At 42.9% G+C, this 17,085-nt stretch overlaps 1 protein-coding gene and 1 long non-coding RNA gene across 8 annotated transcripts in view; one reads left to right on the top strand and one right to left on the bottom strand.

Moving 5' to 3' along the window:
• ITPR1 (inositol 1,4,5-trisphosphate receptor type 1) overlaps nt 1–17,085 on the top strand; it is a 355,769-nt gene that overhangs the window by 333,168 nt on the left and 5,516 nt on the right. For both annotated transcript variants that reach the window (XM_065538902.2, XM_074032759.1), the window contains one exon: nt 11,401–11,562. In XM_065538902.2, the coding sequence (XP_065394974.1) occupies nt 11,401–11,562 (162 nt within the window). The remainder of the gene's footprint in view (nt 1–11,400; nt 11,563–17,085) is intronic.
• Nucleotides 1–17,085, bottom strand: part of LOC102121980 (uncharacterized) — a 141,516-nt gene that overhangs the window by 79,751 nt on the left and 44,680 nt on the right. For 4 of the 6 annotated variants that reach the window (XR_012431366.1, XR_012431368.1, XR_010584571.1 and 1 more), the window contains one exon: nt 5,574–5,645. This is a non-coding gene — a long non-coding RNA (uncharacterized lncRNA). Of the gene's footprint in view, nt 1–5,573; nt 5,646–5,912; nt 5,987–8,920; nt 9,070–17,085 lie in introns of those variants that run through there. The other 2 variants (XR_012431367.1, XR_012431369.1) reach the window with 2 other exon arrangements.

The following is a 17,085-nucleotide window of genomic DNA, read 5'->3' on the forward strand; positions in this document are numbered from 1 at the left end:
TAGTTCACTTGACCTCTTCAGAAACTAGCTATACAGGATCCAGAAGCAAAGGAGCAATTTTCCAGATCAAAAGTAGTCTCAATGTGGCAGCAAGTGGGATGTTCTCAGAAGGTGGTGAGGTGCTTTTGCATAGGAGGGGAGAGTCCAGGAGCCCGCATTCCTGGAAAATGCTTTCCTGAAAGCTGCGGCTAATTTGCTTCAAAAAAGCAACAGGCAAAAGAGCCTTTTTGCCTGACAGCACCTCCTGGGTAACACTTCCAAGCAAATAAGTTCTATTAGCTAATTCAGTGCTACTAAACATTATGAGGAAACGTTTTGAGAAGATTCAAAAGCAGTAGGACATCTGGCCCTTGTGTTTATCTATATTTGATAAGATGACACAGGAAGCAAACACAGAGAGTAACTCGTTAACAAGGGCAAAAGATCAAAATGGAAACTGAATACCTGCGTGTCACTACCTTCTGTTTAAAAGGGGAACTGGCTGAAGTCTTACACCTTTCTTGACCCAAGAGAGAGCCTGTGAAATCTGCAGACACTTTCTGAAGTTGGGGACAACAGCTTCCAGCCAGAGGCAATGCAAAGAACCAAGTGCAGGGGCTGGTGGGAGTAGAGTTACCTGTAGATCATAATTAGATAAGAGTAAGGACCTAAGTAGGGGGGAAAAGATGGTGGCAGCAGTGACCAGAGCCAAGAAATGAGCATAAAAATTCACAGAGCCATCATGGGTCATCTCAGTTGAAGGAAATCAGAAGCTGGAGTCCCTGCCAGACAACACTTAGGTGCAGGAGAGAGGAAGGGCGAGTCCAGCAGGGCGTGCACTTAACCCTGCCCTGACCTTTCCAGCTGCGTGTGCACCTCCTCTGTGCACGAAGCAGGCAGGTCCTGGCTGTTGATAAAGCGCAGTGGACGCCCTCTGCTTCGCGCAGATGCACGCCGATGGGTTTGGGCCTTTATTCTGAATTCCAGTGAGTATGCTGGGAGGAAGGGAGTGCCTGGGTATGTTCCTAGAATATTGATATTTCAGCATTGGTAGTGCTGAGCAGCAGCTTTCCTTGTGGCCTAACCTGGGAGGCCACGAGCGCTGGTTAAACTGTCACCTGGACTCTGAAAGCCGTTAACCATGGGTGAAGATCCAGCCTGTGCTGCCTGCCAAATACGATTTCGAGAATGCCCCCTGAAGTTAGCTGGCACCACGGCAGAGTCAAGAATATCAGAGCAGGGAGGAGTGAAGAGGGATTTGGCACTGGCTTCCCGGTGGCTGGAAACAGTGTGTCAGCGTCATTGGACTCGCCGCCCAGCCAGCCAGGCCTCTCTCACCCCACCCTGTGCACTCGAATTTGGGTTCGTGTCAGTGGCAGCTGCACAAAGCAGTTGCTGAGCTTAAGTTTCCCCACCCAGCCTTAGAACACATTCTGCCCTTTAGTCTAGAGGGGATGAAATCACCCCTTGTTCCACGGAGCACTTCACAGGCACTTTCCTTTCATTGTGAAGCAGTTGGCATTTGGGCCCCGGTTCTGCACTGACCTCCCAGTGCTCTCCTCCGTATTTCCTACGTTCTGACCTTTGTGGAGGGTGTGTCAGGTGCTGTTTGTAACAGTGAGTTGAGCAGAGCCATGATCCTCCCTGAAGGAGCTTGTGTGCTAAGGGAGAGCATGGGGCATGAGTCAGGTATACCCAAGAGTCTAGTCCGTGAGACTGTGCAGGACCTGAGGGTTATGCATAGACATTGTTCCATCAGCCACTGAAGACTGGCTTCACCGCGCATGAAACCACTTATCCCCATTGGCTAGTTGGTCCGGGGATGTATGAGTTTGTACGTGCTTATTACACACGTGAAATACCTGCATACATGCACATTTTCCCAAACTTGGCAGATCTGATCATCTCCAAAAGTGCATTTTCTCCCCCCACCCATACCCTGACCCACCCTCCTGCTCCTTCCCCGACTGCACTGCCACTGTGCTGCCCCACTTGCCCTTTACTTCCAGACATCCTAACTACATTTGTAACTCCCCTGCTTCAACTCCTTTATTTCCTGTGTATTCTAAATATTGACTGTGTCTGGTAGCGCTGGACTAGAGTATCATATGATACTGAGAAGTGTGTCACCATAAAAATGCACTTATAAAACTGCTCTCACCTGGAAAATGTTCTGAATATGACTATCTAGATCAGGTATATATATTCAGAGTTCTTTAAAACCTACGTCTTTACAATGAAGCCTACTGTCATGTCTCTAGGAAATGTGAGAATGAGGAAGAGATGTCAGTATTTAGGGATAGTCATTTGTATGTAAAAGATCTACAAGGTGAACTAGACTGAGTTTCCACCTTTTACAAATCCTCTCTCTTCAGGGCCTCAGTTTTACCACCTATAAAATGAGGAAGTTGAATCAAAGGGTCTCTTGTGCCCTTTGTAGCTCTAAGATTCCCATAAGCAACATTCAGAGTGGGGATAGGAGTTCGTGAAATATGAAACAGGAAGGTGTGAGCCTTAGGGTCTGGGTCAGGGATCAGAGTACAAGGGGCTGGTTAGAAAAGGGGAGGGTTTGGAAAGGATTAAGGAATTTGGAGAACATCCACATGGCAGATGATCTCTTTCCCCCTGAAGAGATCTAGCAGTGTGGCACCTTTCTTCCAAACCACTCTTAAGTCAGTAACAGTGCTGGTACCCTTCTCACTTCTTCATGAAGTCCTGTAGATGGTGAGACGGATAATATCTTCCATCACTTCTTTCTCAGTGTGTCTAGACAGGACTGACCTCGAGTAAAACCATTTCAGCTCAGAGCTTACCAATATAAAAAGCCCATCAGATGATAAAGCTGAGATGGAATGTGGTTGTGTTGAAGCAGCTTATTGGTGAGGGTGTGTGTGTGTGTGTGTGTGTGTGTGTGTGTGTGTGTGTGTGTGTGTGTGTGTGTGTGTGTGTGTGTGTTTTCAAAGATAAATGTATCTTTCCCTGAAACAACAGCACAGAACTTTGGAAAGATGTTTCAGTAGGCTTAAACACAATGTATTGTTGTATAAAAGCAGTAACAGATCAAAGTTGAATACTAATGGAATCCAGAAAAGAATAGAAGAAAACCACGAAAATTGCTAAAAATCCTCATACATGGCCACTGGGAATGTTCTGGCATATTTCTTAGCTAATTGAAAGTGCAGGGGAAGTTGCCTAAGCAAGATGTCATAAGCCAGCTTGGACGCTGATGTGGGGAGAAGGGTAAGTGAGCCTGATTGTTCTTTATTCAGAGTCTCAAATGGGCTCGCCCTGCCCTTGTCCAGCATGGGTGGCTGGCCCCACCTTTTTCTCCTCCTGTGACCTCTGGTTTCCTCAACCTGGCAGCCTAGGTGCCCAGGACCCAGCAAGTGTCCACCCTGTTTATCATGGTTCCTGTGGGTGCCCAGGGAGTCCTCCACCTGTGGCCCCAGAATGACTTGGAAGGATTATTCTGCGGCTGGCTCTTCCTAGGGATTTCATCAGAAACGGGTGTGGTTCTCTCTGCTGGGATGAGCCCATCTTTGTTGTGCTGTATCATCCAAGAACAACTATGGAGTCTGGGAAGGGTGATTGGTCATTCCAGGCCAGCTGAAGATTATATAATGTGGCCTGTTTTGGTAATGTCATTCAGAGCTCAAAAACAGAACCAGACTGACACCTTGATTTGTGCAGTTTGGATACCCTTCATGTGGCTTAGTTGGTAAAAAGAGAAATCAGTATCCCTAACATTTTTATCCCAAAGAAAGAAAGGAACTAACTTTACACGGGAGCTGAGTACTGAAACGAGAGTCAATACCTGGATGGCAGTGCTGACTCCATCCCCGCTCTAGGCAGATGGCATAGTGATTTATAATACTTTCGCATAATGCTTTCCAGTTTATGGGACATTTTTACAGCCATCTGATCCTTACAGTAACCCAGTGAGGTAGCTGGTGAGGTGATCTCTTTCAAAAAAGAAAGAAAATAGACCAGGTTGGTGAGCTAGCTGACTCATACACTCATTAACCATCCTGTATACACACAACTGAAACTCTTCTTATTACAGGCCATTGTTTTTTCTACTGACACACTAATGTCACAAGACTGTGGCAGAAATGTACAGAACCTGTGAAATACAGGAATATTAATATGCATGTTGTCTGAAGTCACTGTACTTTTGGGACAAAGAGAACTGAATTCCTTGAATCTGGTGCTAGCCAGCAAATTCTGGGTGTGGAATCCCAGTTTAAAAAAATTAATAGACTCACAAGATAGAAGAAGAAAAAAAAAGGAAAAAAGGACAATTTTTTAATAAGATAAATTACTAGACTTTATTTTTTAGAGCAGTTTGGGGTTTACAGAAAAATGGGGCAGAAAGTACAGAGTTCTCATACATGCCCTTCTCCTCCTGACTCCCTGCCAGTTTCCTCTGTCAGTAACGTTTTGTATTATTGTGGCCTGTTTGTTAAGATTTGATATGCCAATATTGGATACATTGTTATTAATGTCCCTCCATCATTTGCTGCTTACTTTGCGGCCAGCTTTTCATATTGTGCATTCTGTGGGTTTTCACCAATGCAAATGACACCTATCCACCATTACAGTATCATACAGAATAGTTTCTGCTGTAAAATTCCTCTGCACACCTCCTATTTATCACTCCCTCCTTCCCTCCCCCTGAGCCTCAGGCTGTCTCTGATCTTACTGTGTCCAAAGATAGGAGCCATTTTTTAGGGTTTTTGTAAAACATGTATAACAGATTTTTTTTTTTTTTTGAGACAGAGTCTTGCTCTGTTGCCCCCACTGGAGTGCAGTGGCACCATCTCGGCTCACTACAAGCTCTGCCTCCTGGGTTCAAGCGATTCTCCTGCCTCACCCTCCTGGGTAGCTGGGATTACAGGTGTGAGCCACCATGCCCAGCCTATAATAGATATTATTAAGTGGTGTTTCAGAGCCACTGAACATAGTTAAAGATGACTATTTTTTCACCAAAACCAACAGATTCTGTGTTTTTGTTTTTGGAGGGTTAGGTTTCATTTTGTTTTGCTGTGATCTTAGAAAAAATAGCTCTAAAGATTAATTTTTTTCTTCCTTTTCAATGAAAATAATCACCCTAGCTCATAAAAGGGACAAATGATTTAAAGTCAGTTAAGTGTCCCATATTCCTGCTTTTGAAGACATAAATATTATCTTCAAGCCGCCTCCTCCTGACATTTTCTGAGGGTTTAAATACATGGAGAGGCCAAATCTCTCAGGTTTCCAGGCCTACCCCATACCCACTTCTAGTCATTTCCATCACCTGAGCATCCCTAGGCATTCTGGGAACATCCAGTTTGTCTTCCTGCCTGGTAAGAGCAGTAGAAATGAAGCTGCCATTTGAGTTGGAAAGACCATCTTTGCCTCCTCGCATCTTCCCAGAGGGGATTCTCAAGGGCCGAGAAAGCAACAGGACCATTTTTCTAGGACCCGTCTTCTGTCCCATGACCCTTTCTTTTGCCCTCAAGCCCCCCTCTCCCTCAACACCTCATTTTCTGATTTAGCTATAAAAGATTCAGCAATAATGTTCCATTGTTTAGGTGGTAAACATAATACTCTACCTGAGCAGACTTTCTCTGAGGAGGTGATTGATTACTCGGTAGTCTTTCTTAGAACAGCCTCTTCTTTTGAACCTGGGAAGAAAAAAAAAATACCCCACTTCTCAGAATGATTAGCATTTGCATCATACAATCCAACTTCCTCCTCCGTCTGTCTGTCTCTGTCTCTCTCTCTCTCTCTCTCTCTCACACACACACACACACACACACACTCTCTCTCTCTCTCTCTCTCTCTCTGTCTCTCTCCCTCTTTCCAGTCAAGGACATTTCAAGAGGTTGGTCAGTACCACCCCCACGTCTAAAACTTCGTGTTTGCCTTTGCAGGGACTTTTCCAACTTTACCTAGAAAAGAACTAACCAGAACCTTAGCACTTGTGGTCAGCCTGCTTCCGGCTGTGGCTTCAGTTAGTTTGTCTGCTCTGAGAGAGGAAGCACTTGCTGTGACGGGAACTGCACTGGCTGGATTGTAGGAGGACCAGGGCAGACAGTGCCTAATGACATTGGTATGTGAGATGCCAGCAGCAAGGAGTGAGTGGAGCAAAGCAGAGTGAAGCCAGAGTCAGACCCAGTGGCAGATGCGGCCGACAGACGCTTAGTGACCCCGTAATCCTCTCCCCACCTTCCCCTCCTGACTGCATATACACACACACCCTGAGATAATTCACAACAAAGTGTCTTAGCTGAAGATGACTTTTCCAAAAATCCATTAGAAGCCAAGACACTGAGACATGTTTTTGATCTTGAATAGATAATACTGGCAAGAGTCTGCAAACATTTCTAGGCCTTCAGAATCTGGCTGGCTGGAGAGGCGTGGGTGACAGGCTTCACTGGAGTAATTCAGCACTCAAACAAGCTCAGAGTTTTGTATGAAAGTCTTAGCTAGAGAGAAATTGGATTCAGGTGTTCTCTCTCTGTACCTATTCCAGTAATTGGGGTATAGTGTAAACATTTGCACTTTTGAGATTTAGATTCTCTGTGCAGAGGGGAACCCTGTTGGTGGGGAACTTTCTACCACACTAGAGCCTGTCCTACTGCACAGGATGCAAAACCAATGGGAAATTGAGAGAACAGTTTGGCTAAAATTGCTAATTAATTTTAACTACCAGGTACTCCTTGGTAATTTGAGATTTAATTTCATAGCCTAGGATGATGATTTAATTAAAACACTGGGAACACCTAGGATCTCAAATTTGGTGCTCTCCCCACTTCAGTGCAGAAAAGATACGAATGCTTGCCAGTAAGATCCCTCCTAGCCCATTTTTTCATTATAAGATATTAAGGGAGTCAATGGGGGAGAATCTGTGTGGTGGTGATTGATAATTTTCTAGACCAGAAAATCCTTTTGCTATCTTTGCATTGAAGGCCCCCTATGAAATGGAGAATGAGGCTTTATCCCTAGGATGGGAGCACATGGGCCATGTGGCCTGCAGAATGTATGACCTTCTTTGAAGCGCTGGGTTTTATCTTTAACATTTGAGCACTTTGGGAGGTGGTGATTGGATCACCTGAGGTCAGGAGTTCAAGACCAGCCTGGCCAACCCCATCTCTACTAAAAATACAAAAATTAGCCAGGCATTGTGGTGCATGCCTGCAGTCCCAGCTGCTTGGGAGGCTGAGGCAGGAGAACAGCTTGAACCCAGTAGGCAGAGGTTGCAATGAGCTGAGATGGTGCCACTGCACTCCAGCCTGGGTGACACACCAAGACTCCATCTCAAAAAAATAAATTGACCTTTCTATCTGGTCTAGGTAATTTTTTGAGTTTAATATAAAAATAGTTCAATCATTTACCATTGGTTAAAATGGATAGTCTACATTCTAAAAAGATGCATTATTTCTTTTTATGGCTTTATGTACCCCTTGGGTAGGGCCATCAAGTCCCAGGATTACAGGTATGCCATGTAGCAGCACAAGACGCAGGGCATCAGTGCCTCTCCACCACCACTGAGGTGAGGGGCACAGATGCCAGGAGCAGCCCTCGGCATGCTGATGGGCCCCATTCGTGTCTTCAGCACACACTTTTTGAGACACTCACACGTGGAGGTAGGGCCTCCGTGCAGCTCCACAGAGCCGAAGAACTATGCATTGAGACCTGACCAGTGACCACAGTTCTTGGACTAAAACAGCTTGAGAACAGAGACCTTGTCTTTCTCGTCTTTAGATCCTTAGTGCTCAACACCATGCAGGGCATAGATATTGTAAAAGTTCAGTAAAAGGCTGGTTGAATGGAGAATGTCTGTGTATTTTGCATTTATTTGTTCAAAGACCCTTCTGAAATCATTGCTTAGAGGGCCAGGAGTCACATACGGCATGAAAGAAGGTGAAGAAAATTCTCATTTTAATCTGTAGTCATTTGGTCACTTGCTATTAGAATAAGGGAGATAAGCTGTTCCTTAAACTTTCAGCTATGTGCAGACTCTTGCATCGGTTTTCTGGAGTCTTTTGAAGGCCTCATTAATGTGGACTCTGTTTGGAAATCTGTGTTTTCTATTTTTATAGAAGGTTTGCTAAGCAAATGAACATATGAAGGATTTGAAAGCCAGATTTTAGATGGATTCACTAACATTTTAGGCAGTTCAGCCTTCATTTGCATGTCAGTAATAAGTGAGCTACAGGTGAGTTCTGACTACTAGCAGTGAGGACTGTGAATGTCCATCCTCTGTCCTTTCCACTGGTCTGGTCAGGCAGGGCGACCTTTCACAGAGCTCCTGCTTCCTTCTGTTTCCCTCTAGTCTTCAACAGTCTGAGCTGCTCCTGCCTGTCTGCCCTCATCCCCAGCTCCAGCCACACTGGAGCCTCACTGTGCCAGTGCCCTCTGTGAAATGCCCACACGCTTGCTCAAGGGCTAACCTTCTTTAGGGCCAAGCCTTGCTTGAAGAGGATTCTAGCCAATCAGTCACTGGCTGTTGGGTCTTACTTGGACGCTACTCTCTCTACCGCTCCTAGATACAACATAGCCTATATTATTCCTTGTTTTTTTATTTGTTTTGAGAGAGTCTTGCTGTCACCCAGGCTGAAGTGCAGCGGCACAATTATGACTCACTGCAGCTTTGACCTCCTGGGCTCAAATGATCCTCCTGCCCCAGCTTCCCGAGTAGCTAGGATTACAGGTGCCCACTACCACACCCAGCTAATTATTTTTATTTTTTATAGAGATGGGATCTCACTCTGTTGCCCAGGCCAGTCTCAAACTTCTGGCCTCAAGCTATCCACCCACCTCAGCCTCCCAAAGCACTGGGATTATAGGCACCAGCCACCAGAACTGGCCTGGCCTATTAAAAAAAAAAAATCTAGATGGTCATTCTCCTTAACTAAATTGTAAGCACTTCAATGGCAGGAATTCTATCACATACTTAGGCATCAAAACTGCTTGTCCTTTGAGGGGGTCTAGGATGCAGTGACCATGTCTGTGTTGCTCACTGTAGTATCCTCAATATTGTTGTATCCAAAGTGGGACTTTGGATCTTTTTTCTTGAATTTGTTTTCTTCAATTGAGGTCAGTCTGCAAAAACATGTAGCAGCCACCCGTGAGTATCTAGGGCCTTGTGCTAAGTGATCTCTCTGCAGCTGTGCTTTGGTTTGTGGCTTCAGCAGCCCAGCCCACATCATCCCTCCTCCCCTCGCCCTAGGGGGAGTGAGTGATCACCAGTGACCCGTCGCCTATGTGTGCCCTCTTCTGAAAAATGAGGTTTCCTCCTCAGAGTTGCATAGTCCTTGAACATGGGCTACGTCCTTGGTGGGAAGACGTGGCTATGTCTGAAGGATTGACACAAGAGAGATGAGTATGGTCAGTGATAGGTCACTGCAGCTGCACGGGAGAAAACTGGTTACAGATGGGAAAGCACTTTGGGTTTCTAAGCTAGTCATCTCTGAAATGGAATATTTTTTAATGATCTTTTGCCCATTGCTCTGTGATGGGAAATTGATGAATATAAGCTAACGTTAAGACACATGAATGAAGTGTTTATTCAGGGTATACGAAGGTAGAGATTGCCACTGTTCTCCTCCAGCAGTCACGATAAGCAGCTCAGGCTTACTACCTAAGCATTTGTTATCAGGTTCCATGCAGAAAGAGAGTTGCATATCATTCTGTCCTTCCACAAGCTGGTATTAATACTGAATGTCTACTATGCTCTAGTCAGTATACTAAGGTGGTTCCTGCCTTCATAAAGCTCACAAACCCTGCCCACCCACCCACCAATATCTTAAGCAAACGCTCTATGACACCTTGCTGTCAATGTGGTATGACTTCTTGTGATATTTTTCATCTAGTTCTTATATGGCTTCTGTATTGCTAGATGACCCTAGGTCAAGGTACAGTTTAATAATCTCACTTGATTTGTAATATTTAGACATGTCTCATGGAGTTCTGTTATTTTAAATATATTGATGTCTTCTATTGTATACAGCAGAGGTGAGCAAACCCAGCCTGCTGCCCGCATTTGTAAATAAAGTTTTACTGGAACATGGACATACCCATTTATTTATTTACTGGTTGTTTGGGGGTTATAAGAGAGAAACTGAGTAGTTGTTACAGAGACCAGATGGCCCACAAAGCTGAAAATATTTACACAGAAAATGTTGCCGACCCCCATGGTGTACACACGGCAACAATTATCCACCATTCCGAGTGTGTGTGTGTGTGTTTGTGGGAGGGGGCTTGTTTTAGAAAGACCATTAAATGTATCCTTAGAAGATGAAACTGGTCCAGGTGAGAATGACACCAGACATGTGGAATGAGTCAGTTTTCTTCCCCCTGTCTCATGCTAAGCTTTTCTTACTGTTCATTCCTGCCTCTCTATACGGAACTTATGTATGCGGCATGCTCTTTGGGAGAAAGGCATATGTGGGCAGAAGGAAGTGAGGTGGGAGGAGGAGTTGTCCCATTCTGTTAACCAGTAGTGAGAAATACTGTTTACAGGCATAAGCTATAGACATCAAAAGGATGGAGATGGACGGGGGAGGAAACTGAATGGGCCTGTCTTAGGCTAGTTGCCAGCACCCATCAACCATTTCAGGCTGGAAGGAAAAGGAAACACGGGGAGTGGTTTTTATAAGCTCACAAACGGGGACATTGACGGAGGAGCCTATTCCCCATTTTCAGCCTCTTAATAATCTCCTCAGCCACGCAAACGCATACATGCACATGTATCTGTGAAGTGACAGAACACTTGGGACCTTAAAATTCACTTCACTTCGAGTGTTTGCAAAAGGTTTTCCCAGTATAATGCATTTTAAAATACACAGCATAATATGAGGCCCCTCGAGCCGTCAAATTCAAGGAGACAGAAAATAGAATGGTGGTTGCCAGGGGCTGGGGGGAATGGGGTTAATGTTTAATGGGGATGGAATTTCAGTTGGGGAAGATAAAAAAATAGTTCTGGAAACAGATGATGGGGATGGTTGCCCAGCAGTGTGAATGTACTTAATGCCACTAAACTGTATGCTTAAAATGGTTACAATGGTAAATTTTATGTTATGCATATTTTACCACAATTTTTTAAAAAAACAAACTCATCAGCCATGTAATTTGCAAAGATCAGAGCTGCAGTGGCAGTATTCAGATTTGGAGATTAGGACTCTTGTTTGGAACCTACATTTCCTCTAAATTTAAATTTAAAGTGACTTCCTCTAAGAATTAAGAGTTCCATTGTATGCAATTAAAAAGATAGCTACTGAGCAATTAAAAAAATACACAGCACATTAGTTCTGCAATAGAAGGAGATAACCTAATGAGAGCTAGGAAACATGGCATGGTAAGCTGGCCCTTCTTGTTTTTACCTCTAGAAGTGACTCAGTCTTTTTTTTTTTTTTTTTTTAATGTGGATTTTAGGAAAGAAACCTTGACTGGTTCCCCAGGATGAGAGCCATGTCATTGGTCAGCAGTGATTCTGAAGGAGAACAGAATGAGCTGAGGAACCTGCAGGAGAAGCTGGAGTCCACCATGAAACTTGTCACGAACCTTTCTGGCCAGCTGTCAGAATTAAAGGATCAGGTAAAGAAAGACAATCCCAGTGCCTACCCCCTATCGCCATCCTCACCCCCACTATCACCACACCAAATCTGATGAGGAAAAATCAGTAGTGCTTATGTTACAATGTTGAGGCGCTTCACCTAGATGGAAAAGGGAGCCGGGCAAGAGGACAAACCCACTCACTCCTCCAGTCTCCTCACCCTAACCCCCTTCACTCCCCTTTTCCAGGATAAAGCCATGGTGCTACTTTCAATGCTGCTCAGGACATGGTTTTAATATGAAAAATAAAACCAAAAAAACAAGGCGGGGAAATGCAGACTACTTCAGTGAAGTACTGTCCAAAAACCACTATGCATAAAGCTATACCCTTTTTACTTTATGTACTGATGGAAGATTAAAAGCTGTTTCTTGTTTTGCTTCCTAGCCCTCAGACTTGTCAAATCCTCACCCCCAGATATTTAAATTCAGCATCCTAGGCTAAACCATAGTCATGGAAAAGCCCTTTTGGTTTCATTCCTTTCTCAGCAGCTTACTGAGTGGCTATCATAGTACAGGAATTGTGCCAGGTGCTGGGGATAAAACAGTGAATAATATAGACATACTCCCTGATCTCACAGGGCTTAACCATCTACAGAAATACTGCCCACACCCCGCTTCCTATCCATAAGGTAAGTGCTTTGCTCTTATCCTACGGATAGGAAGCAGGACGCGGGCAGTACTGCGGGCAGAATTTAAATTGGAAACATGGTGTTTCCAATTTAAAGTAAGTTGTAGGAGACGTGTTTATACCAAACCCTGCGTACTCTTCTTCCACCCTTTTGACTCCATTGAAATGAACCTGCCACAGTCACCAGGTGGTTATCTAGTGATAGGATGCAGCTGTGTGTTAAGGACTTGTACCCTGGGTGGTAAGCAGACCCTGATTTGTTTTATTAGTGCTTTTCTGTAAGTGACTGGGATAATCATGTCCAGGTCAGCATTTTATATGAGTTTCTGAAAGCTCTTTAATCAACTCCATAGACAAGATTATAGTGTTGCACAGCAATAGGCATGGGCCATGTCTGCACTGGAGGTAAGTTGCAAGGTACACCCATGGGTGATTTATCACTCTTACAAATATCATAACTAATGAAGACCGCATCTAGAATGCTCTTACTGGAGACAGTTTACAGAGCATTTTTCCAAACTGTACCCTGAGATGCCATTGGCCTCAAGTTCTTTTCTTTTGTCTGTATTAATATGCAAATAAAAAAGACTAGTAGGAAAAGAAGGCCTTATTTATGAAGGTTGTCTATAGCTCTGAGCTTGGTAGCAACATAAAATGAGTAATAACCTAAATAAGTAAAACTAATGAAGATCTAACTAGATTACTTCACTTAATATTAGCGTTTTAACCCCTCTATGAAACATTTGGCAAATGTTCTGCAGGACTAAACTGACTCTTGAGGACACTGGTGGCTACAGCTGCTTCTGGCACCCCCCCCAACCCCCTATCCAGCAAGCTTTAGTTATCTTCTTCTCCCATTTGAGATAACTGTGGCTACCAGAATCTCAGTTAAATCAGATGTTTAAATTAGGTGCCAAAAAATCTTACAGACACTGAGCTAATATTTAAATAAAGGAACACTTCATTTCTCCATAAAATCTGGTGCCATTTTCCAAAGAAACAGGATCTTTGTTTCACACCCGTGGTACTGGAATTGCAACAGTGAGGCATTCTAGCTCTCACGTGCCAATGCAAGTGGCGTTCATTCTTGCTCACTCATTTCTGCTTCTCATTGTCACACTTGGAGGCTCTCTGGGGGTATGTTTCAGTTGATCTGAGAAACTAGGTGTTACCAATTTACTAGAGAGTTTCTTAAAATGTATCTGAAACAAACTATTAATGGGCATTCTGTGGTGGTAAACCAGGCACCGCCTCCCTACATTACCTGTCCTTTCAGAGCTAAGAATGTGTTATTTTGAATTGTTCACAAAGAGTGACTCTGAATCTGCTTCAGTGCGCATTTTACAAACCAGTGAGCCTCGTCAAAGGAGTGAGTTGAGCTGAGGAATTAAAGAATACAGGTACAGTGCCGGGCATAGTGGCTCATGCCTGTAATCCCAACATTTTGGGTGGACAAGGAGGGCGGATCACCTGAGGTCAGGAGTTTGAGACCAGCCTGACCAACATGGAGAAACCCTGTCTTTACTAAAAATACAAAATTAGCTGGACGTGGTGGCCTATGCCTGTGATCACAGCTACTCGGGAGGCTGAGGCAGGAGAATCACTTGAACCCAGGAGGCGGACGTTGCGGTGAGCCGAAATCACGCCATTGCACTCCAGCCTGGGCAACAAGAGTGAAATTCCATCTCAAAAAAAATAATAATAAAAATAAAGAATACAGGTATAAGAGAGTACCCAAGACTTCAGATGTCATCTCACCTCATTCCCTTATTTTCTTGATGAGGATACCAAAGGAGCCCAGAAGGTTCTTAGGCATTGCCAGGGCGGGAGCTCCTGATCATCCAGTCAGAGAGGGGTGTGGGTGTGTGTGTGTGTGTGTGTGTGTGTGTGTGTGTGTGTGTGTGTGTGTGTTGTTATGCCTCTGTACTGTTTGCCTTTCATGGTTGATTGACTGTTTACATTCTTGCTCTTTTTTAAAAAAAAGCTTAAAGTTTCAGAAGTCAAGTCACATCATATACTTAAATGGTATGGAGGATACATTCATTGTCATTTTATACAACTGAGCATAGTAGAGACTTGGCATTTCTAAAATCCAAGATAAGATTATTTTGGTTAAGCCAAAGTTTTAGTTTAAACAAAGTATGTAAAATTTGATTACATATGGACTAAGGTTCATTAAGTGACATCGAAACCAGTATGGTTTAAACTGCTTGATTCCAGCCTTTTACGCATTTTTTATTTTGAAGTTGGCAGTTGGAACCACTCTTCAGAAAGCCCTTCCCCTGTGAATGAATTTGAAATTGAACTGTTTTTTTTTTTTTCTTGGAAGATATAATAAGTTAAAAAGAAGCATGAGAAGCCAGTAGTACATTCTCAAGTGCTTTTACCAGGATGGATCTACTTAAGTTTTAATGTACTCAGAATTACAGGAAAAATTCAGCATAGCTGCTTTTTTTTTTTTTTTTTTTTTTTGAGGGGGCAGGGGGATTTGCATCTTTTAAACTAGTCAGTGTTTTCTTTTGATTACGTAACTTCCTACAAACCTTTAATGCATTTGAGAATCAACTTGTTGAATAGATTTGAATTTTACTAAGTTTGGTTACAGCAATCATAAAGGTTTAAAAACCCTTTATGTGCAAAACGTATCACAAAATGCAGATACGTTAGAGAGCTTCTCTTTCTTAAATAGTAATTGTGAGAATTCTTGCTCTCTGTGGAAAAAATTTTTGAATTAAAAAATAAAAGCTGCATGAATGATTAATGGACAAGAAACCTGGTGATATTGTTTAAAACAGCTATGAAAGAATACCACTCCGAGTCAAAGTGCCAGAAAACACAAAAACCGCTCCATTACTTAGAGGGTTTTTTGTTGTTGTTGTTGTTGTTGTTTGTTTTAGATTTTCTGATTCAAACCAGCAGAATCGAGCAATGATAGCTTAAATGTGGATGACTTTGGTCTTAATCTTCACTGTTATTTACCTCTTTGGTTGTTTGTTATGAGTTGATCTGAGAAACTGGGTGTTACCAATTTACGAGAGAGTTTCTTAAAATGTATCTGAAACAAACTGTTAATGGGCATTCTGTGGTGGTAAGCCAGGCAGCGCCTCCCTACACTACCTGTCCTTTCAGAGCTAAGAATGTGTTATTTTGAATTGTTCACAAAGAGTGACTCTGAATCTGCTTCAGTGCACACTTTACAAACCATTGAGCCTCGTCAAAGGAGTGAGTTCAATCTGAGGGAAAAAAGTTCTTGTTAGGTTTTTAGTAAAATTATGGTTAGTGGTGTCACTTTTTCTATTATTGCCAAGAATGGTTGGTTAGGATTGCTATTCTAAGTATTATTTAACGATGCCTCTCCTCTTGAAGTTTCCCCTCCCAAGAGATCTGAATACTAAATGTGATTCTCTTACATTCTTATTCCAAGGAGAACTAATGTAAGAACTTAAACAAATTTTTGCTTCATAATGCGAAAGAGCAAATACTGAGAAGGGCTAACTTTCTTGAAAATGTGACTGGCTTCCTATAGGACAGCGACCATTTGTTGTTGCTAGGAATACAAGAAGTGCTTGAAAATTCAGATCACATTAGCATGTTACAGCATTTGGCATTTTTCATGCAAGAGGGTTACCTTGCTGAAATTTACTGCTTAAGGACAGAAGGCGTAACACAATATTAGAATAACTGCCCAAAGTTGGAAAATGGAATATTAAATGACCCGTACTGCATCTGTGTTCCTTATACTGTGCTGGGACCACAAAAGAAGACTAAGTCAACATCTGCCCTCTAGATCCAGGATCTAGCAAGAAAGACAATGAAGTAGACCTCTAGCAATCTGATACAGTATGAATGACTTGAGGCATGAATAGTTTCATGGAGCACAAAGAAGTGGTCCTGTGTGAGGTTTGCAGTGAGGAAGGAGTTTAGCTTCTATAATCTTACAAGCAGGTGACTTCTGAGCTGGCAGAGAAATGCAGTAGGGGGCTTCCCAGGAAGGAATCAGCATGAGCAACGGCATGAAAATGCATGGCATGCTCAAGGAATGGCAGTATGTTCTGGTTAATTCCGTTCCTTCTTTCAGCCAACATGTATGAAACACCTGTTTGCCAGGTGCAGCATTAGGTACTGGGGCTACAAAGATGAATAGATCCCATTCTCTGCCTTCAAGAACTAAAAGTCTAGAGTGGGAAACAAGTAAACAGATAAATTATAATTAAACATGGTGAGTATGTAACCGAGCTATGAACACATTGCTCTGGGAATGAAGAAAAGGGAGCGATTTGTTCAATCTGATTTTTGGGAGAAGATTAATTACCACAGAAGTCCTCTCAGAGGTGGTAATGCAGGAGCTTGGTTTCAAAGCTTGAGTAAGAGGCCCGGTGAAATAGAGAGGAACAGAGCATTAGGGATCAACTCTAAGAATCTGAATGATATCTATACATTGATATTAAATCAACATAATTGTATTCAAGGGATGCTTTGGTTTCATTTCTTAGTATTTAAGGCTCAACATTCTGAACATGACTGATTTTATAGGGCTGTAGAAAGTAATTGTGATTACTAGAGTTTGCTAGCTGTTTAGAATCTGAGTAACCAAGACCTTACTGTAACATGAAAGCAGCTTTTCAAAGACTATTAATATGTGTTATAAACCAGAAATGTGGCATTTGTGTGCTGTCAATGAACTTTCCTTCCTGTGCCAGCCTTTAATCATTTAGAGGCCATACTGGTAGATTAAAATTTGCCCATTTCTACTGTATGCCTCATGTTTTCATGAACAATCTTTCAGATGTTTGGCTGTATCTGACTTGTAAAGGTACATTATTCTTTGCTTCTTATTTAGATGAGTCAAAAGGAGGAATGCTGAAATTCAAGCTAGT

The sequence above is a fragment of the Macaca fascicularis genome, chromosome 2 (assembly GCF_037993035.2).
Source record: "Macaca fascicularis isolate 582-1 chromosome 2, T2T-MFA8v1.1".
Taxonomy (NCBI): Eukaryota; Metazoa; Chordata; class Mammalia; order Primates; family Cercopithecidae; genus Macaca; species Macaca fascicularis.